This window comes from Cebus imitator, unplaced genomic scaffold, assembly GCF_001604975.1.
Source record: "Cebus imitator isolate Cc_AM_T3 unplaced genomic scaffold, Cebus_imitator-1.0 Scaffold42, whole genome shotgun sequence".
Classification (NCBI taxonomy): domain Eukaryota; kingdom Metazoa; phylum Chordata; class Mammalia; order Primates; family Cebidae; genus Cebus; species Cebus imitator.
Genome location: NW_016107357.1, coordinates 12,004,501 through 12,030,642, shown reverse-complemented (window position 1 = coordinate 12,030,642; position 26,142 = coordinate 12,004,501). Strand labels below are relative to the sequence as shown.

The 26,142-nt window shown below is 40.8% G+C and overlaps 2 protein-coding genes across 12 annotated transcripts in view; one reads left to right on the top strand and one right to left on the bottom strand.

Moving 5' to 3' along the window:
- ARV1 (ARV1 homolog, fatty acid homeostasis modulator) overlaps window positions 1-10,049 on the bottom strand; it is a 21,396-nt gene extending 11,347 nt beyond the window's left edge. For 2 of the 3 annotated variants that reach the window (XM_017526518.1, XM_017526519.2), the window contains exons 1-2: window positions 9,631-10,049; window positions 966-1,085 (exon numbers count right to left, since the gene is read on the bottom strand). In XM_017526518.1, coding sequence (XP_017382007.1) covers window positions 966-1,085; window positions 9,631-9,804 — 294 coding nt within the window. In that variant the 5' untranslated portion in view covers window positions 9,805-10,049. The remainder of the gene's footprint in view (window positions 1-965; window positions 1,086-9,630) is intronic. The other variant, XM_017526520.1, reaches the window with a different exon arrangement.
- TTC13 (tetratricopeptide repeat domain 13) overlaps window positions 10,024-26,142 on the top strand; it is a 74,031-nt gene continuing 57,912 nt past the window's right edge. For 5 of the 9 annotated variants that reach the window (XM_017526516.2, XM_037737784.1, XM_017526514.2 and 2 more), the window contains exon 1: window positions 10,025-10,354. In XM_017526516.2, the coding sequence (XP_017382005.1) occupies window positions 10,081-10,354 (274 nt within the window). In that variant the 5' untranslated portion in view covers window positions 10,025-10,080. Of the gene's footprint in view, window positions 10,355-26,142 lie in introns of all 9 variants that reach the window. The other 4 variants (XM_037737787.1, XM_037737785.1, XM_017526515.2 and 1 more) reach the window with 2 other exon arrangements.

Sequence of the window (26,142 nt, the reverse complement as noted above, 5' to 3'; positions counted from 1 at the left end):
AAAAACAAAAAAACCCATATATATATATATATATATATATATATATATATATAAAATAAAAGGACATCCAGTTAAATTTGAGTTTCACATACACCATGAATAAATTTTTATTATATAATTATGTTCCAGGCAATATTTGGGACCTCCTTATACTAAAAAATTAATTCATGGTGTATACGAAACTCAAATTTAATTGACTGTCCTGTATGTTATCTGTCAAATCTACCTGCACTATTAAAGAGTTCACAATTCAATACACTTAAAGTATATTTTGAAAAATCAACTTTATAAATCATGATTTTGATTAAACTGAATGTTATTTACCTTATACATTAATAGCAAAGCATAAACTGCAATAAATTGTGTGTGTGATTTTATTTATTTATTTTTGAGCCAAAGTCTTACTCTGTCACCCAGGCTGGAGTACAATGGTGCTCACCACCACGCCCAACTAATTTTTATATTTTTAGTAGAGATGAGGTTTCACCATATTGGCCAGACTGGTCTTGAACTCCTGACCTTGTGATCTGCCTGCCTCGGCCTCCCAAAGTGCTGGGGTTACAGGTATAAGCCACCGTGCCTGGCTAAATTTTTTTTAAAAAACGTTTTTCTTTTAATGTTTGGTTACTTCATTTAGGTCTAATCCTCTCCCTACCTGATATGTCTAATTATATTCTGTTCAAAACCAGTGATGTCTGTTTCAATTTACTAGCAGGTAATTCAGATTATGGCTTGTCTGTTTCCTGCCAGTGACTACATTCTTAAACACTCGCTAAGCATTGTGCACCTTTTAAAATCAACATCTGTTATTTCTATAAACTTCCAGATATGTTGCAATAAAAGAATCACTCTCATTAGAATTTCTTTTCTCCTTTTATAATATTCTTTTGCTTTAAAATTCTTATTATTCTTTTAAAATGCAACAGCATCAAATAAAATTAAAAAATAAAATGATCACAACTTACATTTATTTGAGTATTGAAAAGAATATGTCTGTAGGCCTGAGCTTTGCATAATATAGCATTAATCAAGATGATAACAGGATCATACTCGATATATTTGTCTACAGGTTTCTGGCAGGATTTCTGAAATAATGCAAGATGATATTAGAACAAGCAAATGTATACTTTCTGAAATCCTCAAGGATTTCAAAACAGCAGTCTATTTTGGACACATATAACAATATGGCCATATTAACAATTATTTATATAAACGTCCATTCAGATACAAAATGTTCATCTATATAAGAAGTGGTTTCAGAAAGGACCAAATATAATCTTCTAGGGTAGGAATATTAATATTTTAACCTTAGGTTCAAGAAGCTAAAAATATATCTAATTTAAAGACTGAGTTTAGGCAGGAAAGTATTCCAGAAGATTTTACTTTCAATAAAATCTCTGTAGAGACTCTATATGCAATTCTACTTTCAATTTGTAGAAATTATTATAAAATAAATACATTTATAATGCACCGTCATTGATAAATTGTTGCCTCTTGGCTAGATGGCCCCGACTTTATGGTTCTTGGCACATGATTTGGAGAAAAGTATTCAGCAAAGTCACCTTGTCCCCAGAACTATTGAGAGCTGCAAGTAGGTAAGGAATGGGGCAAATCCCAATGATCCTGAGGTGGCTGATAACAGGGGAAGCCTGGGTTTCTCTCCAGTAATATCAAGGATATGGAAAGAAAATGGTCTTTCTCTGCTAGAGTAGGGACAATGGAGAGTGCTGGGCTGTGTGTAAGGAACTGGGCTCTGCACCTGGCTCTAGGTTCCAAAATCAAGGCTCCCTTGGCTCTTAGCAGTTCATATTAAATGGCTTTTCTTTCCCCCTGAAGGGTCACCTATTTAGAGTTCAGATTCTCTAGACACATGTGATTATCATGTTACCAAATCCCAACACTACTAGAACATAAAAAATGCAGGTTACACAAACAAACTCATTAGAAATGTGACCTCTAAAGCAGTACTATTCAGAGTTGCATCAATGCTATTATTCACTTTATAAAACTACAGCAGTCCTCCCTTAGCCACAGTTTTGCTTTCTACAGTTTGTTACCAAAGGTCAACAACATTCTGAAAATATTAAATGGAAAAATCCAGAAATAATCATAAGTTTTAAATTGCATACTGCCCTGCTCCCCTGCCCAGGATGTGAATTACCCCTTTCTCTAGTGTGTCCACATTGCAGATGCTCCCCGCCTGTTAAGGCATTAGTCACTGTCCAGGTTATCAGGATTGAGGATCAGGTATTGCAATGCTTGTGGCTCAAGTCACCCATATTTGACATTTTTCTTTTTTTTTTTTGGAGATGGAGTCTTGCTCTGTCACCCAGGCCGGAGTGCAGTGGCATGAACTCGGCTCACTGCAACCCCCACCTCCCAGGTTCAAGCAATTTTCCTGCCTCAGCCTCCTGAATAGCTGGGATTACAGGTGCATGCCACCATGCCTGGCTAATTTTTGTATTTTTAGTAGGGACGGGGTTTCACCATGTTGGCCAGGCTGGTCAGGAACTCCTCACCTCAGGTGATCCACCTGCTTCGGCCTCCCAAAGTGCTGGGTTCACAGGCGTGAGCCACCGTGCCCAGCAACCTTTATTTGACTTAATAATGGCCCCAAAGCACGATAGTAGTGATCCTGGCAATTTGGATATGCTCAAGAGAAGCTGTAAAATGCCTGAAGTGAAAAGGTGAAAGTTCTTGACTAATAAGGAAAAAAAAAATCTTATGCTGAGGTCGTTAAGATCTATGGTAAGAATGAATCTTCTATCTGCAACTGTAAAGAAAAAAAATTGTGCTAGTTTTGCTGTAGCATTTCAAACTAAAAATTAAGGCCACAGAATATGAGAAGTGCTAAGATGGAAAAGGTAGGGCCAGGTGCCATGGTTCACATCTGTAATACCAGGCCTTTGGGAGTCAGGTGGGAGGATGGCTTGAAGCCAGGAATTTGAGGCCCTCCTGGGCAAGAAAGCAAGACCCTGTCTCTGTCTCTCTCTCCAAAAAAAAAAAAAAAAAAAAAAAAAAAAAAGGAAAAGGCATTAAATTTGTGGGTGGAAAGCATGAACAGAAACATTCTCCAACTGATGGTAACTAGGTTCTGTACTATCTATGGTTTCAGGCACTCACTGTGAGTCTGGAAAGTATCCCCCAAAGATAAGGGGGACTACTGGAATGGCTCCAATTCAAATACGCAACATTTGGAAACTTTGAGAAGATAAAATAGAAGAGTGATGAGCGTAAAAACATTCTAGTCTGTCCTTTTAATTAAAGTGATGGAAGAAAAATGAAGTGCACTGAAGAATATTAACCCTGCAATTCAAATGTAATAAAACATTGGATGTGTTCCCAATTTAAATAGTTTCTCCACTTCATTTGTGTCATTACAGAAATAGAAATGTTTTCTAGTTATTGAGTGATCCAATGAAAGGAGGGAGATATACTGTTACCTCAAACTTAAATCTGCTTAATCAAACTGAAGCATAAAGAGTTGATATTTTTGGAGTTCTTTACCTGAGCAGGGAGTATGCCAGCATCTAAACAGAAGCCCCAGAATCAGAAATTCCATGTCCATGACAAAGAGCAGTTTGATAGGTCTCCCTTGGCTACTCATGTGGAACACACCTCCTCCCTTTCTACATGCAAGATTGGGACCCCAGAGAGGCTGCTTCATGTTAAAATGGAAACCCTAAGAAGGCAGGGACCTTTCTCTTGTCCTTTAAATGTTCTCTAAGACCCATTTTTGGATAGCATCACAAGTCTAAGGCTGGGGATTTGGACAATACTTGGAAGGAGATAGGCAGAAACCAGTACCAGGAGACACAGCAGTTGTTACTCCTTTTGCATTCATTTGTTTGACAAGTGTCTTTGGAGTGGCTATTGCATGCATAACAATTGCTCTCTTTTCTTGGCCATTTTATGGACCAAGAACTTACAAGGTGCTAGATATTCACCTTCAGCCAGTTTCTATCAAGGACCTAATAGTTTAGAAGCAGAAGACAAACATGTCTCTATGATATGGTCTGATGACCACTGTCATCAGACTATGTAGCATCCAAGGCTACAATGGGATGAGCATAGGGTGACATGAAATCAAACAAAGGAGGCAGCTTCTGGTACTATGTGATATGCTATGTGCTTTGCCCATTTCCCTTCTTAGTATCCAGAGTGTTTTATAAATGCTGAGAAGTCATTAAAGTCTGCTGGTTCCCTCAGTCAGTTTAGACTTAACATTTCTTGTTCTCTATTATTTGCTTTTCCCTTAAGTGCTGCTTTCAACTTCCTTTCCCTCTACCTTCACCTTGAATGTAAAGAGGAGAACCACACACATACACACAAACACAAAACAAACAAATGCAGATATTCCAAAACAGACCATTGGGAGTTGTATTTATTAAATTTAGTATATACGTTTCTTTTCTTTTCTTTCCTTTTTGAGACAAGATCTTACTCTGTAGTCCAGGCTGGGGTGCAGTGGCAGGATCTCGGCCCGCTATAACCTCTGCTTCCTGCGCTCAAGCAATCCTCCCACCTCAGCCTCATGAGTAGCTGGAGCTACAGGTGCGTGCCACCATGACAGCTGATTTTTGTAGTTTGGTAGAGACAGGTTCTCACCATGTTGCCCAAGCTGGTCTTGAACTCCTGACCTCAAATGAGGTCTGCCCATTCAGGCTCCCAAAGTGCTGGAATTACAGGTGTGAGCCACCATGCCTGCTTAGATTTAGCAAATGTTTTTTATTTTGGCAAATTGTTTCATTTACTACTTTATAGGCAAGTATCCTGAAAAGGGAAAAATCTTCCTCTAAAGAATCCCTACAACACAAGAAGGACCATGCATCCTCTGGGAATTCAGGCTGCTTCCACCACCTGTCTTTTTTTTTTTTTTTAAGACGGAGTCTCACTCTGTCGCCCAGGCTGGAATTCAGTGGTGCAATCTCGGCTCAATGCAACCTCCACCTCCCGGTTCAAGCGATTCTCCTGCCTCAGCCTCCTGAGTAGCTGGGACTACAGGCATGTACCACCACATGGGGCTAATTTTTGTACTTTTAGTAGAGATGAGGTTTCACCATGTTGGTCAGGCTGATCTCAAACTCCTGACCTCATGATCCACCTGCCTCGACCTCCCAAAGTGCTAGGATTACTGGCATGAGCCACTGCGCCCAGCCCCCACTACCTGTCTTAACATGGATATGACTTCCTTTGTCCTGCTGTGTTCTCCAATGCCTAAACAAATCGGGTCTCTTTTAGAATATAAATTGGCCAAACCAATTTTTTCTTAAATATTCTTACTGTTTCCTTCCTGGTCATCTCTAGGAGCACTCCTTCCCTTCTTTAAGTCTTTAAGCTACTCAAGGGTAGGGCTGTGTCTTATTCATCTTTGAATCTAGCATCCTAAGGGTGGGAGCCAAATGCTGTAGTGCTGAAGGGAACGGAAACTTAGGAGAATCTTATAGGAGTTTTGTTTTGTTAATGTAATAATGAATTTATCAAATATCTGAGCACTTAAAATAAGCCAAGCCCTATAGCAAATTAAAAGCACTGTATCTTTAAGCATAATTATAATAAATTGTGAAGAGCTGAAGCGGCAGGATTGGCTAAAAACAAGGGCTATATGATATATTAGATAGAGGAAAGTTAGACAAACACAGAAAGGCAAGCTGGGAGGAATGGCAGTGGAAAAACAAGCAGAGCAAAAGGAAAGGAGATTGGGATGAAAAATACAAGAGGGCAATCAGCCCGAGTATCTTGCTGACTCCATGTTTAGCAGGGAAGAGACCAAAGTATGTATGAGTAACCACTTAGAAACTTGGGAGACTATGTCACAACAAATAGTCTAATGTCTAAAAACTTCTCACTTTTTATATCTCAGAGGCTGGAGAGCCTTTAAAGGAATTAACCGCTTCATGGTTTAATTTTTTAGCCTGACATCAACGAAATGATTTTTCCTGAGTCACGCTATTATGGTTAAAGTTTAGTATGCATTAGCATGATAGAGACAAGGCCATTACACACTCCAACTCATTACAGAATGACTGTGGACAATAACGAATCCATAAAGTACTATGCCACCATTCAACATGCCAAGTATAACTCCAAAATCTGTCTGCTGGGAGAAAGAGTATGATGTTAGGGAAAAAAAGGGAGGGGGGATGTGAATGTTGACCTAAACAGCGATCCAATAATTATTTTGCCTTTCCATAAATAAAAGAATAAACACCTGTGGTTTAGCAAAGGGATTTTGTTAGCTTAATGCTAATAAAAAGAGATTATTTTGTATTATTAAAGACTACTAATTAAAATGCTTATACAAATACTGGTTTTTCTTCAGACAAGTTATGTGGTTATCATCTTCCAAATGGACCATTTAATTGGACCAATCCGACAGTTACTAAGTTTAGACCACATATAAGATCTTGTTCTCTTCCTCCTACCTGGATGGCCAAGCATATGCTAATCTAAAAATCTGGAAGTGATACATTTATTCAACAGATATTTACTGAGTGGCTACTAAGTGTCAGTCACTGTTCTGGGTGATACAGCTACATTAATGAGTAAAAGAGACAGAATGTCTGTCCTTGCAGCTTACTTTCCAGTAGGAAAAGACACACAACAATAAGCCAATTACATACAAGATTACAAGAAGATCAGTGCAACGGACAAAGATAAAGCTGGGAAGCATATCATACTTTTCAATAGGGTAGTCAGAGTAGACCTCTCTGAGATGTTTGAAAAAGTACTTGAAGGAGATAAGGGAAACAGTCACACAGATACTTGATAGAATAGTATCTATCTAGTACCTGCTCCAGGAATTGTGCAAAGGCCCTGAGGAAGGAACCTGCCTGGTCTGAGAAGCACCAGGAGGCCAGTGGGACTGATGTAAAATAAGGAAGGGAAAGAGTAGCAGGAGACTACACAGGGCCTTATAAGCCGGTTCAAGGATTCTGGCCTTAACTCTAGGATGAAAAATCATCAGAAAGTTTTGGTCAAAGGGATGATATGATCTAACTTACATTTTTAAAAGATCAGTTCCTGGCTACTGTGTGGAGAGAAGACTGAAGAGGTGCGAGGATGATGCAGAGACACCAGACAGAAGTTACAATAGTTCAGGTAGACGTGATGGTGGCTTGGATGAGGATGTAGCAGCAGCAGTAGTGAACGTAGTGGATTCTGAAGATGATTTGAAGATAGAACAGGATTTGCTGAGTAACTGAATATGGGATGTGGGAGGAGAAGCAGAAATAGGGATGACTCCAAGGTTTCTTTATCTTAGAAATTAAAATGGTAAAGTTGCCACTGTGATGGGGTATTTGAGGTGTCTATTGAAATCCAAGTGGAGAAGTCAAGCAGGTAGTTGGACATTTGAATCTGGAATTCAGGGAAGAGGTTCAGGGTAGAGATATAAATTTGGAAATCATCAAAATAAAGCCATGAGACAGAATGAGCTCTTCAAGGGAAACCATGCAGACAGAAGGAGGCCCAATGACTACACCTTGGAATACAGCACAATTAAGAGAAGGTGAAGCAAAAGAAAGGAGTTTGAGGGGTAATAGCAGGTGAAGTTAGAAGACAACAAGAAGCACACTGACTCCTGGGAAGCACATACAGCATTAAGGAGGAGGATGCAATCAGGTAAAATGCTGGGATTACAGGCATAAGCCACTGTACCTGGCCCTGTTACATTTCCTTAGTTTACTCACATTCCCACTCTTCATGACAATCATCACGTAACATTTCTCCCTTTGAATTTCGCATGTGTCTTCCCGTTACGCTAAGAAAATAGAAAAGAACTTCTAACAGGTTTGCTGATCATTAACTGAGAATCAACTACTGGATTTAGCAAATTGGAAGTGGTGATCTTAACAACAGTTTCTAATGAAATGTGGGTGGGAACCTGACTAAAGCAGGTTCAAAAGAAACTAGGAAAGGGATAGTACAAACATATCTTAGAAGAAGGGGGAAGTGGCATCAAGTGTATTTTGTTGGTGGTATTGGTTTTATTGTTTTTGATGGACGACAGTATGTATGCTGGTGGGAATGATCCAGCAGAAGGCAGAAAAAGAGTACAGTAAAGAAATAACAAATGCTTGTATTGGGTTTATGTTGTTGCAAATCTGTTAGAAGTTCTCTTCTGTTTTCTTAGCATAACAGGAAGACACATGGGAAATTCAAAGAAAAGTTATGTGATGATTGTCATGAAGAGTGGGGAATGTGGGTGGACCAAGAAAGTGTAACAGGGCCAGGTACAGTGGCTCATGCCTGTAATCCCAGCACTTTGGGAGGCTGAGGCGGGCAGATCATTTGAGGTCAAGAGTTCAAGACCAGCCTGGCCAACATGGTGAAACCCTGTCTCTAATAAAAATACAAAAATTAGCTGGGCATGGTGGCACGTGCCTGTATTCCCAGCTAATTGCGAGGCTGAGGCAGAAGAATCGTTTGAATTTGGGTGGTGGAGGTTGCAGTGAGCCGAGATTGCCCCACTGCACTCCAGCCTGGGTGACAGAGGGAGAAAAAGGAAGGAAGGAAGGAAGGAAGGAAGGAAGGAAGGAAGGAGAAAGGAAGAAGGAAGAAAGAAAAGAAAGAAAGGAAAGAAGGAAAGAAAGGAAAGCAAAGGAAAGAAGGAAAAAAGGAAAGGAAAGGAAAAGAAAAAGGAAAGGAAAGGAAAGGAAAGGAAAAAGGAAAGGAAAAAGGAAAGGAGAAAGGAAAGGAGAAAGGAAAGGAGAAAGGAAAGGAAGAAAGACAATTGCCAGAGAGCATGAAGGGCCTATGTGAGGTAAATGGTCACGAATTTAAGTTGCTTTCCCCAGCAACTTACAGCTGCACGGGTTCAGGGACAGACCGGGCAATATACTGGATTTACAAGGATTGACATTTTGACAAAGGAGGGGAAGCATTTGAGAGAGGAACAGGAAATTGCGGGTGTATGCACCAGAACGTTAAGTGGTTGACACTAGATTATATAGGTGTATACTCAGTTTGTCTATTCTCTTGTATATTACTACAGATCATAATTTACTAAAGAGATTATCAGAAAATCACAAGATCTGAAATGGGACAAAAATGTACTGTCTACTCTGTGACAGGTTCTTTGTTAATACCCCCAAAGAACCTCCAACTTTGTAGGCTCTTTAAACATAAGATTATTCTCTCTTAATAAACTACGAACACCTTGAAACAAAAATTTTTACTTCCTCACTTTTGGGTTTTGTACCACCAACGTCTAGAATAGCGCTTTGTACTCAGTAGACATCCAATAACTACAATTGATGAAACCTTTAAAATGCATCGTAGGTGAATTCAACATGGGTGTGGAGGGTAAGGATGGTACCACCTCTCTGTCAAAGATAGAAGAGCTAGAATGAAGTAGCTTTGGCATGAACCAAAATGTCAACCTAGTTCGATCTTTAAATTTCTCTGCAAAATGTCCACATCTATCTGTCTGTCCGGTCCGTTCGCCGGCTTAGGTCATATCACCCAAATATGCCCCAGTATGAGAAAAGCGCTGTCGGATAGTTGAGTTCTCGGGCGGGAATGTCAACCACCGAACTAACGACAGTATCAGAGGACCCTGCTCCTCCCTGTCCCCAAGTCCCGCCGCGCCATTTTCTTCCCAAGGACACCCCACACCTGACAACTCACACAGATGGTTATCTTCAGCACACCGTGGTTATAGTCTCGGTACAACTCTTTGGCCTCCTGGTTGCATTCGATGCACCTGTACTGGCAGGAGGCCGAAGCAGCAGTAGGAGTCGCTGCCACCCCTTCCGCGTTCCCCTTCCCCTGCTGCAGCCCGCTCCGCCCGCCGTTGCCCATTTTCACTCAACAGCTGCCCAGAACTTCCGATTCTGTGGCGGGTAAGACGTCAGACGCCAGACCGGAAGACCTGCGCAGCGCGCAGCTTGTTGGGATTGGTAGTCCCAGCACCGGCAAGGCGGCCCGGGGCTGGCGGAGCTGGGACTACCGTTCCCAGGATGCAATGCTTCTCCCCTTGCCCCGCCCTCTTGCTACGGTCCACCTGTCCGCCGTGGGTTAGAGGCAGGGAGGCCTGAGAGCCGGGCTAGGGCTGCCGCACATGCGCCTTGAGGGAAGATGGCACCTGCCGGCTGCTGCTGCTGCTGCTGCTTCTGGGGCGGCGCTGTGGCCGCCGCGGGCGCCGCCCGGCGTCCCCTGCTGCTGCTGCTGCTGCTGGTGGTCCTCTCCGCCGGGCCGCGGCTAGGCGCCCTGGCCACCGAGCACTACTCGCCGCTCTCCCTGCTCAAGCAGGAGCTGCAGCACCGGCAGCAGCAGGAGGCCCCAGCGGGCGGCGGCGGCTGCAGCCCGCAGTCCGGGGACTGGGGGGACCAGTACTCTGCCGAGTGCGGCGGTGAGTGCGCGGCGGCGCGGGGCGTCCGAGTCGGCCGGGTCCGCTGGGCTGCGGGGCTGGGGTCCGGGGCCGGGGTACGGGCCGCCCGGGCCTCACCCCTCCGGCTGCGGCGCGCGCTCCGCGGGATCCGGCTCCGCCGGGGGTCCGGTCGGGCGACTTCCCGCCGCTGCCACCCACGCCGCCGCGCGCCCTCCTGCAGCCGCCTCTGGGCAGGGCGGCGAGTCGAGAAAAGAGCTGACAGCATGCTCCCGGAGCCAGGGCGGCCTCTCCCGAGTCTGAAGCAACTGTTGGAAGGGTGGCAGGGGAGATGGCAGGTGGCCCGGGGCAGCCCTGTTCCCGCCGCTGGCCTCTGGAGGATGCCAAGGGGGCGAGGGAGGGGCAGGCGGAGGAGCCCGCCCCCGGAGAGAGACGCCTGGACCATCTTAGGCCTGGAAATCAGGTTTCCTGACCTCCCGGGCTAATGTCTTGTATTAAACAGTTCCTAAAAATTCAATCCCTGGAATGGAAAAAAAAGAGCAAGCGCATTTTATCTGCTTGTAGACATCTTGCTTCCAGCTGTTTAAGACTGACCTGTGATCTGTCAGGTGTCTCCCAGAGGGAAAAACGGCCCCTGCAGGCCTTGAGCCTATGTCAGTGCCGTGTGTGTATTGGAGATGCGCCAGCTCATTCATTAAGAATGGGAGCTATTGGCCTTAGTTTAATAAATCATAGCAGATGCCTTTGGGACAAAATACATGTGTACATTTTTTTGTTTTGAAGTTGTCTTGGGTCTTTTTACCCATCAATCCCTCCCTTTCTCTTTCCCCTTTCTCTTTGTGAGTTCCCGTATGGCTTGGTTTGGAAAGGGCCTGGGTCAACCAAACTCACTTGGAGATGGTCGGTTGTTTTTAAGACTTGGCAGCAGTTTTCTTCAGCATTGTGTACCTGGGAAAACAATACCTTTTTTTTTTTTTTTAAGTTGAGATGGGACGTCAAGATTAGCACAATCTGATTTCATTTTAGCACAATCTGACTTCCGTGAGGAAGTGTCATTCACTGAGAGGTATGTGACTTTTTTATTTTGTAGTAGGCCTTAGCTGGTAGCAGTGTAAATAACACAGCCAGCCTTGCACAGTGGAAAGAGAATGGCGTTTACTTACTTCTGTCACTTTCTGTATCTCTGAGCAAGTGAATTACCTGTCTTTGCAAAATGCCTCCTTTGTAAGTGGAAAACATTGTTGACCTAATTGTGGGGTTTTATTTTCTTCACGAGGGTGCTGTGAGGGAAATGAGAAGTAGCTGACATATATTGGGTGCTTGCTGTATGCCAGGTGGTGTTATAAGTGCTTTAAGTCTATGAGCCTAGTATGTTAGTCTATCAGAAAAACAAGAACCACCTTATTAGTAGTACTTATTTTTTCTAGCTTGGAATTTAAAATGTACTGTTGCACATGAATGACCTGAGTCTTTCAGATCACCTGTTGGTAGCTGTGTGAGTAGCCACCAACAGGTGCTAAGTGGGTTGGCTGCTGCTGCGGTCACCTCAGTAGATGGTGGCTCATTTTCTCAGATGAGCAAACTGAAACATAGTGTAACTGTCATCTTCTTGAGATCCCACAGCTGTCAAAGGAGGAACCCACATAGCTGGGCTCCAGACAGCTTTTGTCTTAACCCTTAAGTGGTTGTAGGTAGGCAAACCACATTGGTAGTATTTACTTGCATATGGTGCATGTTGGGTAAATTTCCCTTTCCCCTTTTCTCCTTTGGTTATGTGGTGCTCACTGGCTAAAGAAGCCCCAGCCTTTAGACAGTAGAAGGTATATGTCGATTAATATGAAATCTATTGGTATTATTGATGCCGGTGGCTCATTTGATTCTTTGTCATCAGGCTAACTCCAGTATTTAAGAACCCTTTTTCAAGCCAGCTTTGACTTGTATTATGATTTTTCCCGGGAGGATCAACACTGTATCATGAAGCTTTAAACATAATTTATTTAGATGTTTCTACCTTCTTTTCACTCTCCCATGTAGTACTTATTTTTTCTAGCTTGGAATTTAAAATGTACTGTTGCAAATGAATGACCTGAGTCTTTCAGATCACCTGTTGGTAGCTGTGCGAGTAGCCACCAACAGGTGCTAAGTGGGTTGGCTGCTGCTGCGGTCACCCAAGAAGTCATTTCCAGAGTCAACTACTTGAAGCTCCGGCTGTTTCCCTTGGCTGTCTTGGCTGCCATATGTGACAAAAGCCAACTCTGTTGTTGTAGGAGCTACTGAAATGCTTCTCATTTCTCTCTCTTTGACCTGGACGACTATGTAGAAGCTGAACCCTATAAAACCTGCTTCATTTCTTCTCTGTCCTAGGTTGTGGGGATGAATTCAGGATTTACAATTAACTATGCCATAGCCTGAGGGACAGCTGATGCTCTGTATTCGGAACCCCATTTGGGCAACATTAGGGTCTAGACAAATGTCAGGATCCAGAACTAGTCAGTTCTTCAGAATCATGCAGACTTGACTTCACCAAGAATTGATCATGCCATCGTTACTTGCTTGCCTGTCCAGCCACAAACCTGTTCATATCAATCCAGCGCATATCCTGAGGACAAACCCAGCAGCACAACCAATTTTCAGAATCTTTCTCACAGCTTTCAGGTTCAAATGGCTGAGCTGATGCCTGCTTGGGTCTAAATTTAAATCTGTATACCTTTTTATGAGCAGTATATGTATTCTCTTGAGACAGAACTGCCAGTGATTGTATATACAAGGACAATGGCTGGAGGGAGCCCACCAGTCCAAAGACAGCACACTGGCAATGTCTGGCCCAGCTGTGCATACCACCATCACATGGATTCCAGGCCCCAGGGAACAGCCTAATGCTTAGTGGGCTGAGCCCTACCCAGATCCACTGCAGAGGTGACAGGCATGGATGCCCCTCTGGTGCCATATGTCTTAGCCTGAGCTTTGCATGTGCCCTGATCCCCCTTTCACATATTCTACTCCAGCACATTTTTACATTTTACCTTTTGCCCAGGAGGTAGTTCAGTGGTGCTGTCACAGCTCACTGCAGCCTCAAATTCCTGGTTTGAAGCCATCCTCCTGCCTCAGCTTTCCAAGTAGCTAGGACTACAAACATGTGCCATCACCCCCAGCTAATTTTTTTTTCTTTTTTCTGTCAAGACAGGTTCTGGTTATGTTGCCCAGGCTGGTCAAACTCCTGGAATCAAGCAGTTCTTCCACCTCATCCTCCCAAAGTGTTGGGATTACAGGCATGAGCCATCATGCCTGGCCCATGCTATTTTTAATCACTATTTTACAAACTGAGACAAAGAGGAGTTAAGGTTACACAGTAAAGAGTAGAGCCAGGATTTGAACCTGACCTGATCATTTGTGTGTTATCTTCTGTAATAGTTGCATATTAATATAATTTAGTATAATTTCTTACTAATATTAAAGTCCTATACTCTTAAACTTTGTTGAAAGTTATATTCTTAAATCACTGTTAGAATTTTGTATTTGGCTACAAACACAAGGTTGCTTCACTGAACCTAGTATTTTGAACTGCGGAGCTAGAATGGGTCTGTGCTTTTGTCGAAAAACTATTTGTATACCTACTAGATGCTACTTAGTGTTCTGGACCCTGGTGATGCAGCACAGCTGACCGAGTTCCTGGTGTGGCTCCTGTGTCTTGGTGAGAGAAGAAATAAATACAGTTACGCACCATTTAACAACAGGATATGTTTTGAGAAATGTGTCATTAGGCGATTTCATCATCGTGCAAACATCAAAGAGTGTACTTACACAGACCTAGATGGAATAGCCCATTACACACCTTGGCTGTATGCTATAGTCTATTGCTCCTAGGCTACAGACCTGTGGCCTGTTGCTACACTGAATACTGTAGGCAGTTGTAATACAATGACAAGTGTTTGTGTATCTAAATATAGAAAAGGTAGAGTAAAAATATGGTATTACTGTCTCATGGGACCACGCTCATATAAGTGGTCCATCATTGGCTGAATCATTATTATCTTGCACATGACTATATATCATAGGCCTAGTAATATGTACCTTGAAAATAAAGCAGTGTGAGAGGATAAAGAGCAGTGTGCAGGTGCCACTTTAAGAGGTGGCCAGGGATGGCCCCTGGTAAGGTGACATTTGAGCTGAGACTTGGATAGAGTGAGATTTGGAGAGATCTTAGAAATATCTTAATTTGACACTCGAATTTTATAAATCTGGTAAATTAAGGTCTTGTGAAATTGTAACTTGTTGATTGATTTAAAAATTCATGTTCTCTCCTTACCAAAGCTAAACTGCATCTTTTTCAAATGTAGTATTCGTTGTGTATTAAATTATATCTTTATACTCTTTACAGATGGTCTAAGGTGTATTTTATGGTTCAAGCATATGCATTTCTAGAAATTGTTTTAAAAATACCTTTTTTTCCTCCTCTTGCTTTGAAAATGTCATAGTAATAAGAACAGTGAATTTGTGTGACTCTTTTTTTCCAGTGCCTTCAGCCTTTTTTTCACTGCTCCTGGGTAATGCAGCCCTGTACTTGATGTCTTAATTTTCCTTAGTTTGCTGAAATTAATGAACCCAGAATTGAGTTTATTCTATTTTTCAACAGTTCTTTATGAGAAAAGGTATTTAGAGTCTGTCTGTCCAATTTGGAAATTGTTAACTGCCAGAGAAACAAGGAAGTGTCTATGAACCTAGCTTTGTGTTTTTGACAAAATTGCTAACACTGAGATTGTTGATGTATATGGTAGCTTTCTTAATTAAGGAATTGGCCATTTATGGCCAAATACATGAAGTCAGGTTTATTGCTCACAGCACATAGATCATTGCTATGCCTAGAGGTGGTAGAGAATCAGTAGAAGGAAACTTATGAGAGCTATTTACTTTTTTGCTGATGAGGAAGTTAAGAAGCACATTTTCTGCTCAGTCATAGCAACCGTAGTAACCATTAGTGTGAGAGTATTTGCACAATTCTTCGCCCCGCTCCCCCGGCCCTGATTTTCTGTTTGTTATCATATATAGTTTCATGGCAGACCTCTTCATATCTTTTTTTTCAAGGCATACCTGAGTAAATTTGCCAGTGCAAAGTCGCTGTGCTCAGAGACTAAGGCACAGAGTGATGAAGCGATTGCGATCTTGCCACATCCTGGCCTCTGTGGCATTGCCAGAGGGTGTTTTCTTTTTGCTTACTGAACAGCATCCTCCAGAAAATCCTCTGATTTAGAAGTAGCATTTTGTAGCATAAGCCCTACGGTGATAACAGCTTATGATTTGCTTTTTCATATATATCTGTTGTCATTAAGAGTTACATTTACCTTTTAAAAGATCTACACACTGCTAAACATGTTCAGCTTCAGGTGATAAGGATTCGTTTTATTTTTTAATCTCTGGGTGAAGGCAAAAGTTATGAGGCTTGGGTATTAGAACCTGCATGGAACATGACTGTAGGAAAGGCAAGGCTCTTCAACTTGTACAGCTCAATGTACAGACAGCTTGGCTTCACTGCACTCAATAAATACTTGACTGACTTTTAAAGCTTCTCCCTTTCACAATGGGCTGTTTTAAAGAGGTCCCTTTGTTTGGGCTCATCTTATCTTGCAGATAGAATAAATACACAGTTTATCAAACTAGCAGAATTTTAATACTTTTAACTTTGGGTGAATGCTTTCCAACATTTTCCTTTTATTTTGGTTTTACTTTTTTATTGAAATACAACATATATACAGAAAAGTACGTATTTCCAAAGTGTAGATAGCTCAATAAATTTTCACATGCTGAACAACTGATGTAATCAGAAAGAACTGAAATCAATGGCTGTCTGTTTTTAAGATTGCCGATAGTCTCATTCCATGCTAACCCTAGTTTCATTTGGGAAATATTTTATCTGTCTTTATATCTGATTTAGGGTCAGCACCGGCTTACACTGCACATGTGCCGGCATTCTTTCCATAGACTCTCAGTCAGGAATCAGCTGGTGCATCTCAGGACACGAAAAGACCAGTTGACTCCTCTTGCAACTTTTCCCTGCTGGTGTTTGCGAGGTTCTCAGTGACTTTGTGTTCCCTTGTCAGTGCTTAGATCTGCTTCAGCATTCCCTGTGGAGTTGATGTTGTCTGACAGTGTGTGTGGGCTTATGAGAAAGCTTTTAGCTCTTAAAAGTATGTGTGACTTTGAGCATCTGATGCATCTTCAGTCTAGTTTATAGCCTTATGCTAAGTAACTGGCCTTTGTGGGGAAGGCCTGGCCACCCAGTTTGTTGGTTAAGGCATCCTTCTTCTGTCCTGTTCCACGTAATTCACTACTGTGCCTTTTTTGTTCCATCCTGTGTAGTGAATTCCTTTTCTTTTGATTATTTGCATGTGTTAATATTTGTATGTGGGTTAAGACACCTTTGATCTAGTTACATTCAAGCTTTGTTTAAAAAAAAAAAAAAACTGGTCTCTTTAAGATGGCTTTTGTGGATTCTTGGTTCCAATGGATTAATTATATGTTTACTTTATAATTTAATACTCAGCAGGCAGTCACTATTTTCAATTTGCTTTACAATAACTTAACACATCTCAGGTACCGATGCATATTTCATTTCATTAAATGAAGCATATAAATTCTTCAGAGCAATTTTCTTGTTATTACATTCTAAAAGGAATTACCACTTGTGGCCATATTTCGGGGCCAGTGAGCAATGTAGTATATGATGTCAACTGTGGCTGGTTGTCTTATAAGTGCAGAAATTGATAAAAGCAAAAGACACTACAAGTTGACACCACATAGCCACCTGGCCTTCAGGTCGTTCTTCCAGTCACACAAATTGTCTTCTCTTCCCGTGTTACCCTATACCTAGGATTAGGATTGTCAATAAATACCTGGCACTCTACTTCCAAGTTGTAGCCCATCCAAGGGAAAAGCCCAGTCATTCTTATTTTCAAGTAGCTCAGTGTGCTGTCTGTTATAACTAGGTGGTAGAGTGATGAGAGCTACCCAGCAGCTGTTGATTTCCTTGTAAATTGGTCGTGGGTTTGCTGCTTTTAAGCTTTCAGTCAGTTTTCTCACAGAAACAGATGTGTGAGAAGTATATGCTACTACCAGTGCCACCTTCTCTCCTTCCTTGGAGGTGATGACTGTCATTTTATTTGACTGAGAAAGAAGCAGTGAGAAGACAACTTCCTTGCTCCCCACCATCCCAGCTATCGGCCTGCCCGCAGATGGACTGGCAGAGTTTGCCTTCTGTCCTGTTGCGTGGATGAGTGGCTGGTGCCTCTGCCTAGCTCAGCTCTCTGTTGGCTGGCTCTGATGTCCTCTTGTCTTCTGTCAGCATACAGACTGTCTTAATAACTACCATCCTGAAAAGACAAGCAGCCAAGATGATCACACTTCCCTCCAGCCACTGCCCCCTCCCTCTGCCTCCTTTTACAGCAGAATTCCTCGAAGGAGATATTTGTATGCACTGTCTCCACTACTCCACTGTGTCTTGGACCTTCTATGGTTAGCTTTTGTCCTCGTCACTGTGCCCAAACTGCTCTTTTTAAGGTCAGTTGTATGTGAGGTTTAGAAGGAGAGGGAAGAAGTTTCAAGGCACTGCTATACCTAAACTGTTCACTACCAACACCAGCATTGGCAGAATGAGTTGGGACACATGTGCCATGTTCTTCATTGCTGTGGCAAGACCCAGCTATGCTGTGTCTTTGTTTCGTGACCTTAAACATGTTCATTAACATTGAGCTTATTTCCCCATGTGTACAGTGGGCAGAGTGTGCCTTGTACCTACCTTGGAGGATGGAAAACCAAAATAAATAAGGTTCATGAAAGCGTTTGGAGGCTGGGAAGTATTGTGAAGGCCAAGATAAGCTTGAAAGAAAATTTTAACAGAAAAACCCAGTGAGTTTAGCCTATAAGTATACAGTAACATTTAACAATCCTTTTCTGTGCACGGGGCTTTATACCCTTTATTCCTTACAGTAGCCCTGTGAAGGTATCTAGGGGTGGTTATTCCTATTTTACAGATGAAGGAGCTGACGTTAAGATGTACCAAAGGACTTGCTCTAAGTCAAACAGCCAGGGAAGCATCCGACCTGGGTTAGTCTGACTCCACAGCCCTGCCCTGAACCACTGTTACATTGCCTCCAAACTAATTAATTACGTTTGAAATCAGGGAAGTACTAGAATTAAATATAAGACCTAATTCTTTGAAAATAGTGCTGAAGATTAGCCAGTTATCTAGCAAGCCTAATCAAGAAAAATGAGAAGAAAAAAATATTAGACTTTAGGAATAAACAAGTAGAATAAATATGAAAATCATTACAATAACTATGTCTAGCTTTATGGCCCAGATGTAGAATCTTTCAAAGAAATGGATAGTTATTTTAATAAAAGATAAATTACAAAGTTGATTCTTCTACCTCTTAAATACTCATCTCCACCGAGGTCAGCTCTTCTCTTACTAAGCTTCCTAAGCTTTCTTAGAGATTGTACTTACAGTCTCAGATTATCATCCACCATAAGTTAATGATTATCAGATCATCACATCCATATCTGTAGCATTTACCTTTCTCTGGACTTTCTTAGTTTTTTGTTTTTCTTTTTGAGACAGAGTTTCACTCTTGTTGCCCAGGCTGGAGTGAAATGGCATGATCTCGGCTCACTGTAGCCTCTGCCTCCCGGGTTCAAGTGATTTTCCTTCCTCAGCCTCCCGAGTAGCTGTGATTACAGATGCCCTCCACCATGCCTAGCTAATTTTTAAATTTTTACTAGAGACAGGGTTTCACTATGTTGGCCAGGCTGGTCTTGAACTCCTGACCTCAGGTGATCTACCCACCTCGGCCTCCCAAAGTGCTGGGATTACAGGTGGGAGCCACTGCACCCGGCCTTCTCTGGACTTTCTTAACTACATGCTAGACAGCTTCCAGTGTAATCACTTGACTCAAATCCAAAGTTAGACTTCCCTCTAAAACCTGTCTTCCTCTTAACCTCCCTGTTTCTGTTGATGGAAACTTCTTCCCTCATTGTACAAACCGGAAACCTGTGTCTTTTTCTCTTTCTGTGCCTAATTCTTCCTCAAGGCCCTGTGTTTTTTGCTTGCTGTATCTCTTTAGACTGTAACTCTCCATTTCAACCCCATGGCCCCTGCCTCTATTCAGACTTTGCTCATTTTAACTGGCCATGGCCTCCCACCTGTCCCCTGCCCTACTAGGCCCTTCTCTCCTCAGACACTTGTCAGTGATGTCACCTCCTGCTTAAACCCACCCTGCCTTCTTAGTTTAATGCTAAGAAGAAAGGGAATAAACAAACTAGCTACTGAACTTGAGATGCGAGAACAGGTAATAAGGGAAATGGGAAGGCCTATGTACAGCAAAGCCAGAATAAATGAATTAGAAATAGAACAGCCATTGAATTGAGAAGTAGACCTAAGAAATGTTTTTTGTTTTTGTTTTAAAAAAAAGAATGATTAAGAAGTTCTGGAGATCCAGTTCACATCAGTGAAATACTACTGAACCATACACCTAAAAATGGCTAAGGTGGTGGCTTTTATGTGATGTGCGTTTTTTTTTTTTTTTTTTTTTTTTTTTTTTTTTTTAGATAAGCCTGATGAGTCTACCATTTTAAAAAGAAGGAGCAGGTGCGAATGTCAGTTGCGAAAGAGAGGTGTGCGTGGAGCTCTATAGGCCGTGAGAACTCAGAGACTATTTCTTAGCAGAAATCTCTGCTAAGAATTTAGACTCTGGGCTGGGAGCTGTGGCTCACACCTGTAATCCCAGCGCTTTAGGAAGCCAAGGTAGGTGGATCACCTGAGGTCGGGAGTTTGAGATCAGCCTGACCAACATGGTGAAACTCCGTCTCTACTAAAAATACACAATTGGCCTGGTGTGGTGGCGCATGCCTGTAATCCCAGCTACTCGGGAGGCTGAGGCAGGAGAATCGCTTGAACCTGGGAGGTGGAGGTTGTGGTGAGCCAAGATCATGCCGTTGCACTCCAGCCTGGTAAACAAAAGCGAAACTCTGCCTCGAAAAGAAAAAAAAGAAGTTAAACTCTGAAGCAATGAAGAAATGTCCAGAGAGGTGATGTAGAACAAGTTAGAATTCTGTGATGCATTTTCACACAGTTTCTGTGCTAAGCAGCACTAACTTTACTTGTACAACCTTAAGCAAGGAAGAAAGCTTTTCCTATCCAAGGAAATCTATATTACTTACATACAGCTGGTTAGGCTGTAATTATTTATTATATTAAGTAGTTATCCTTTAATATGATCATTTATGATAGTAAAATAATTAAAGCCATAGTGAATTAAATATTTTAAGACTGAAGAACAAATTTAACCTCCTGTTCCAAACAACTGTAGTTTTAACTCTAGCAACTATTTCTCTGTTGCAGACCTTAGAAAATACATACCTAGTTATAAAAATTTTAAGTGAAATATTAGTAAATTGAAACCAGCAAGCAATTAAAAGAATAATCTGCCTCAATCACAGTTTGTTTTAGAAGTACACGGATGGTTCAACTTTAAAAAATTAATTTCTTAATAGGTCAAAGGAGAAAAATCATAGGCACGTCTTAAATAAACCTCAAAAGGTGTTTGATAAAGGTCAGCCAGCTCTTCCGATTTAAAGTTTCTGGTTTAAAAAAAAAATAGAAAAATACTTTTTTTATTAAGTACGTCAGTCTCACCCCGTAGCCAACACAGGGCTGCTTTCCAATGGTTGTTGATAAATGTTAGAAGAAAAAGTTTTATCATCAAAAGTTGATGAATTCTCGGTTATTAAATGAAATATTAATGTCAGGAATAAGCAGGGGTGCCGGTTATCACTGGCATTACTGAGCACTTTTGGAAGTTTCATCTAGTGTAATAAGACGCTAAATGAATATAAATATTTTAAAAGACCTTGATAAAGTTACATGCAGATAATACAGTTATCAACTGAATAAATGGAGACATTAATAGGGCTGTAAAGAGTTCAATAATGTGTGCAGATAAAATATTCAGCACTAGGCAGTTAAAGGATTAACCATGTGGTTGTATTTCTGCCTGACTGCTCTCCCAGTGCGGTAGCCTCCCATGGTGAAATCCTTAGTTTCCTTCAGGTCCCCATTCACTCATTCATGGCTAAAAGCACAGACTCCAGAACCAGACTGCCTAGGTTCAGATCCTCCCTCCACTGCTTTGCTAGAGGGCAGCCTCAGGAAGATTACTGCAAGTTCCTCTGGCTCATTTTCCTCATCTTTGAAATGGGGATTCGAAGGTTGCCTGTACACGGTAACTATGTGTTAGCTGATAGTATTCACGCCCTTGGGAAACTCTGATCAGGGCACGTCTTCTGATTGTGCTGTCGTTTGTAGCTCTCACACTGTTGCTGGTTTATGTTTCTTTGTGTACTTTGACTGCTGTCAGTTTTCCCACAGGAAACTATAATCTCTGTGTAGAAGAAGGGTCATTTCTGGTTTTGCTCAGTAGAGGATAACACAGTGACAGGAATGTAGTAGGTGCTCAACAAATATGTATTGAATCAATGGTTATCAACACAGTTTTTTAAAAAAATCACATGTAAATTCTATATAAAATTTATGAAGTTTCACATAGTTTAATAAAATATTTAAATAAAAATATCAAATTTTATAAAGAAGCATTCCTTCTCCTATTAAAAAACAGAGTTTTTTTTTGTTTTGGAACCTTAAAAAAAATCACTGAAGTTTATCTGAAGAAAGAATATTTATACAAATAGCCAAGAAAGTTTTGGAATAAAATTGATAATGGCTTTGCTTTATATTAAAATGTATGTATGTGTATCAAAATATCACCCCCTACCCATATGTACGATTATTATGTATCGGTTTAAAATAACAAAAAACAGAAAACATTTATTTCTTGTGAGGCTACAATAATTGAAACAATGTGATACTGAAATCAAAACAAACAGATCATGATAAGGGATTGGAAGTGTAGAAACAAGAAAAATATTTCTTATAGAAAGCTAAAAATTTATTTTAAAAATATTAAATGAAAAATGATATATAATCCTACCAAGTTTAAATAGGAGAAAATTTAAGCCAGGTGCAGTGATTCATGCCTGTAATCTCAGTACTTGGGGAGGCTGAGGCGAGAGAATTGCTTGAGTCCAGGGATTTGAGACCAGTCTGGGCAACACAGTGGGACCCTGTCTCTATAAAAAATAGAAATGAAAAATTAGCCAGGTGTGGTGGCACATGCCTGTGTTCCCAGCTGCTAGAGATGCTGAGGTGAAGCCTGCTGTGAGCCAAGATTGTGCCACTGCACTTCAGCCTGGGTGTCAGAGTGAGACCCTGTCTCAAAAAAAAGAAAATAAAATTTAAGCAAATGGAGAAACACTGACATTATATTACTAAGTTAAGAAGGCAGGTTACTAAGCAATGTATCTCATTCCATTCTCACAACCTAATGATAATAGTGGTAGCTAACATTTTTTTTTTTAGCTCTTTCTATGTGCCAGAAACTATACCACATGCTTCTTACAGAATTTCCTTATTTAAATATTATAATCACCCTGAGAAGTTGATACTATTATTGACCCTATTTTGCAAGTGAAACTGAAGATTACAGTGGCTGAGAGCTAGGAAGTAGTGGCAGAGAGTAGGAGTTCAAATACAGGCTGTCTGATTTCAGAATTACCACTTTTTATTACATATACCAAATTTTTTCTCAATGAATAATGCTATTCTAAATGATTTTTATTTATGTTTTGTAATTTTCTGTGTATATTTTCTACAATGAGCATTAAATACTACTGTAATTTTTTAAAATGTAAATATCCATGCAGTGATTGGACGAACATTTGTTAGAGCTGTTGCTGAAGTTGGACTTAAATCTTTAAAAAAGTTTATAAACTTACTTGAAAAAATTTTTGTTGGTACATAGATATTAGTTGTATATATTTATGGAATACATGAGATGTTTTGATATAGACATGCGATTTGAAATAAGCATATTATGAAGAATGGAGGGTATGCATCCTCTCAAGCATTTATCTTTTAAGTTACAAACCTATTACATTCTTTAAGTTATTTTAAAATATACAATTAAATTGTTATTGACAGTAGTCACCCTATTGTGCTATCAAGTAGTCGGTCTTATTCATTCTTTCTGGGGTTTTTTGTACCCATTAACCATCCCCACCTCACCCCATTCCCCTGCTATACTTCCCAGCCGCCGATAACTGTCCTTCCACTCTCCATGTCCGTGAATTCATTTGATTTGATTTTTAGATCCCACAAATAAGTGAGAACATGCAGTTTGTCTTTCTGTGCCTGGGGTATTTCACTCAACACATAATGATCTCCAGTTCCCTCCATGCTGTTGCAAATGACCGGATCTTATTGTGTTTTATGGCTGAATAGTACTCCACATTTTCTTTATCCGTTCATCTCTTGATGAACACTTAGGTTGCTAACAAATCCTAGCTATTATAAACAGTGCTGCAGCAAATATAGGATTGCAGACATCTCGTCGATATACTGATTTCCTGTCTTTTGGGTATATACCCAGCAGTGGGATTGTTGGATCATATGGTAGCTCAATTTTTAGTTTTTTGAGGAACCTCCAAATTGTTCTCTATTGTGGTTGTGCTAATTTACATTCCCGCCACAGTGTACAAGGGTTCCCCTTTCTCCATATCCTCACCAGCATTTATTGTTGCCTGTCTTTTGCATATATGCCATTTTAACAGGGTTGAGATGGTATCTTATTATAGTTTTGATTTGCATTTTTTGATGATCAGTGATGTTGAGCACCTTTTCATATGCCTGTTTGCCTTTTGTATGTCTTCTTTTGAGAAATGTGTATTCAAATCTTTCGCCCATGTTTTGATTGCTTTGGTTGCCTGTGTTTGTGGGTATTGCTCAAGAGATCTTTGCCCGGACGAATATTTTCTCGTAGTTTCCCCAATGTTTTCTTGTAGTAGTTTTGTAGTTTGAGATGAAATTCAACTTAGATTTAGATTTAACTTAGATTTAGATTTAAACTTAAACTTAGATTTAAGTCTTTAATCCATTTGGATTTCATTTTGTATATGGAGACAGGGGTCTAGTTTCATTCTTTTACATACGGATATCCAGTTTTCCCAGAACCATTTATTGAAGGGACTGTCTTCCCCAGTGTGTGTTCTTGGCACCTTTGTCAAAAATGAGTTCACTGTAGGCATGTGGATTTGTTTCTGGGTTCTCTATTTTGTTCCATTAGCCTGTGTGTCTGTTTTATGCCAGTACCATGCTGTTTTGGTTACTATTGCTGGATTTAAATAATCTTAAAGATTTCCTTTAAAAGAAGTCTAGAAACAGATCCTAATGTCTATAATGTATTATAAAGGTGGCATTCAAATTGATAATTTAACAGCTATGTAATAGAACAACTGGCTAACCATTTGGAAAATAGATAATTAGGAATTTTTGTCAATATATTATGCCAGGATAGGTTCAGATGACTTAAAAATGAGCACAGGGACAGGATCAGATGGCTTAAGAATGAGCAAAGGATATAAGTGGTTTATAAAATGAGGAGATACAAATGGCCAGAAGTTTAACTTTATTAGTTATGTGTTCAGATTGGGAAAGATGAAAAGAATGTCAGCACTCTGGAGGGAAATGGACCTTCTCAAACTGCTAGTGGGAATGAAATTGTTACTACATGCTGGGAAGGAAATGGGGCAATGTATAGGAAAAATATTAAAATTGTGTACACTCTGTGACTTGGCAATTTTATTTGTTGGCATTTATCCTAAGTGGGTACATTTTCAAAAATATAGGTCAAGAATACTTACTGAAATACTATTTATATTAAGAAAAAAGTAGGGACATCCCAAGTATCCAATGATAAAAGTATGGTTAAGTTCCATACCATGGAATGCTGTGCAGCCTTTTAAAATTATGTAGGTGTATATTTATTGAAACTGAAATGGATTCCACAGAGAAGAGGGTTTGTTAGAATAAGGCCATATATACACATTGCTTAGCACAGTGCCTGGCATATAGTAAGTCCTCAAATCTTAGCTTAGAAAATGTAGGAAAAACAGATGATAACTGTGTATGTTTCAAAAATATCTTTCATGGAGTCATTATTCTCCACCCATCTGCCAGGAACCATTATTGCCTTCATTCTTGTGGGACTAAAGCCTTTCTCTGGGATTCAGATCAGATTTTCTGCAGTCTGACTACTCACCTTCCAAACTCATACTTTCTGTTTTCCAACACAAACTCCCTGCTCTAGCTAGTCTCCTTGCTGCCTTTTGCCTTTCCTTGCGTTTGTACCTTTGCGTGTACCACTCATCATCCTACCTGGAATACCCCTTCCCTTTCTCTGCCCCAGTCTAAATCTGTCCATTCTTTTTTTTTTCCCTTAAGACAGGGTCTTACTCTGTCACCCAGATTGGAGTGCAGTGGCATGATTATGGTTTACTGCAGCTTCAACCTCCTGGGCTCAGGTGATCCTCCCACCTTAGCCTCTGGGTAGCTGGGACTACAGACGTGTACCACCACACGCAGCTAATTTTTTCTTTTTTGAAGATGGTGTTTTGTCATGTTGCCCAGGTTGGTCTCAAACTCCTGGGCTCAAGGGATCGGCCTGCCTCAGCCTCCCAAAGTGCTGGGATTACAGGCATGAGTCACTGCGCCCAGCCTGCATCTATTCTTTTAAACCCTGTTTATGCCTTGTGAAATTTAACATTGCAGCTTCAGTAATTGTTCACCATCCCAGGGCTTCTTTGCCATATCATATCTTATTTCTTATTGTTAAGACATACAACATGTGAGAATTTAGCCAAATTATATGTTC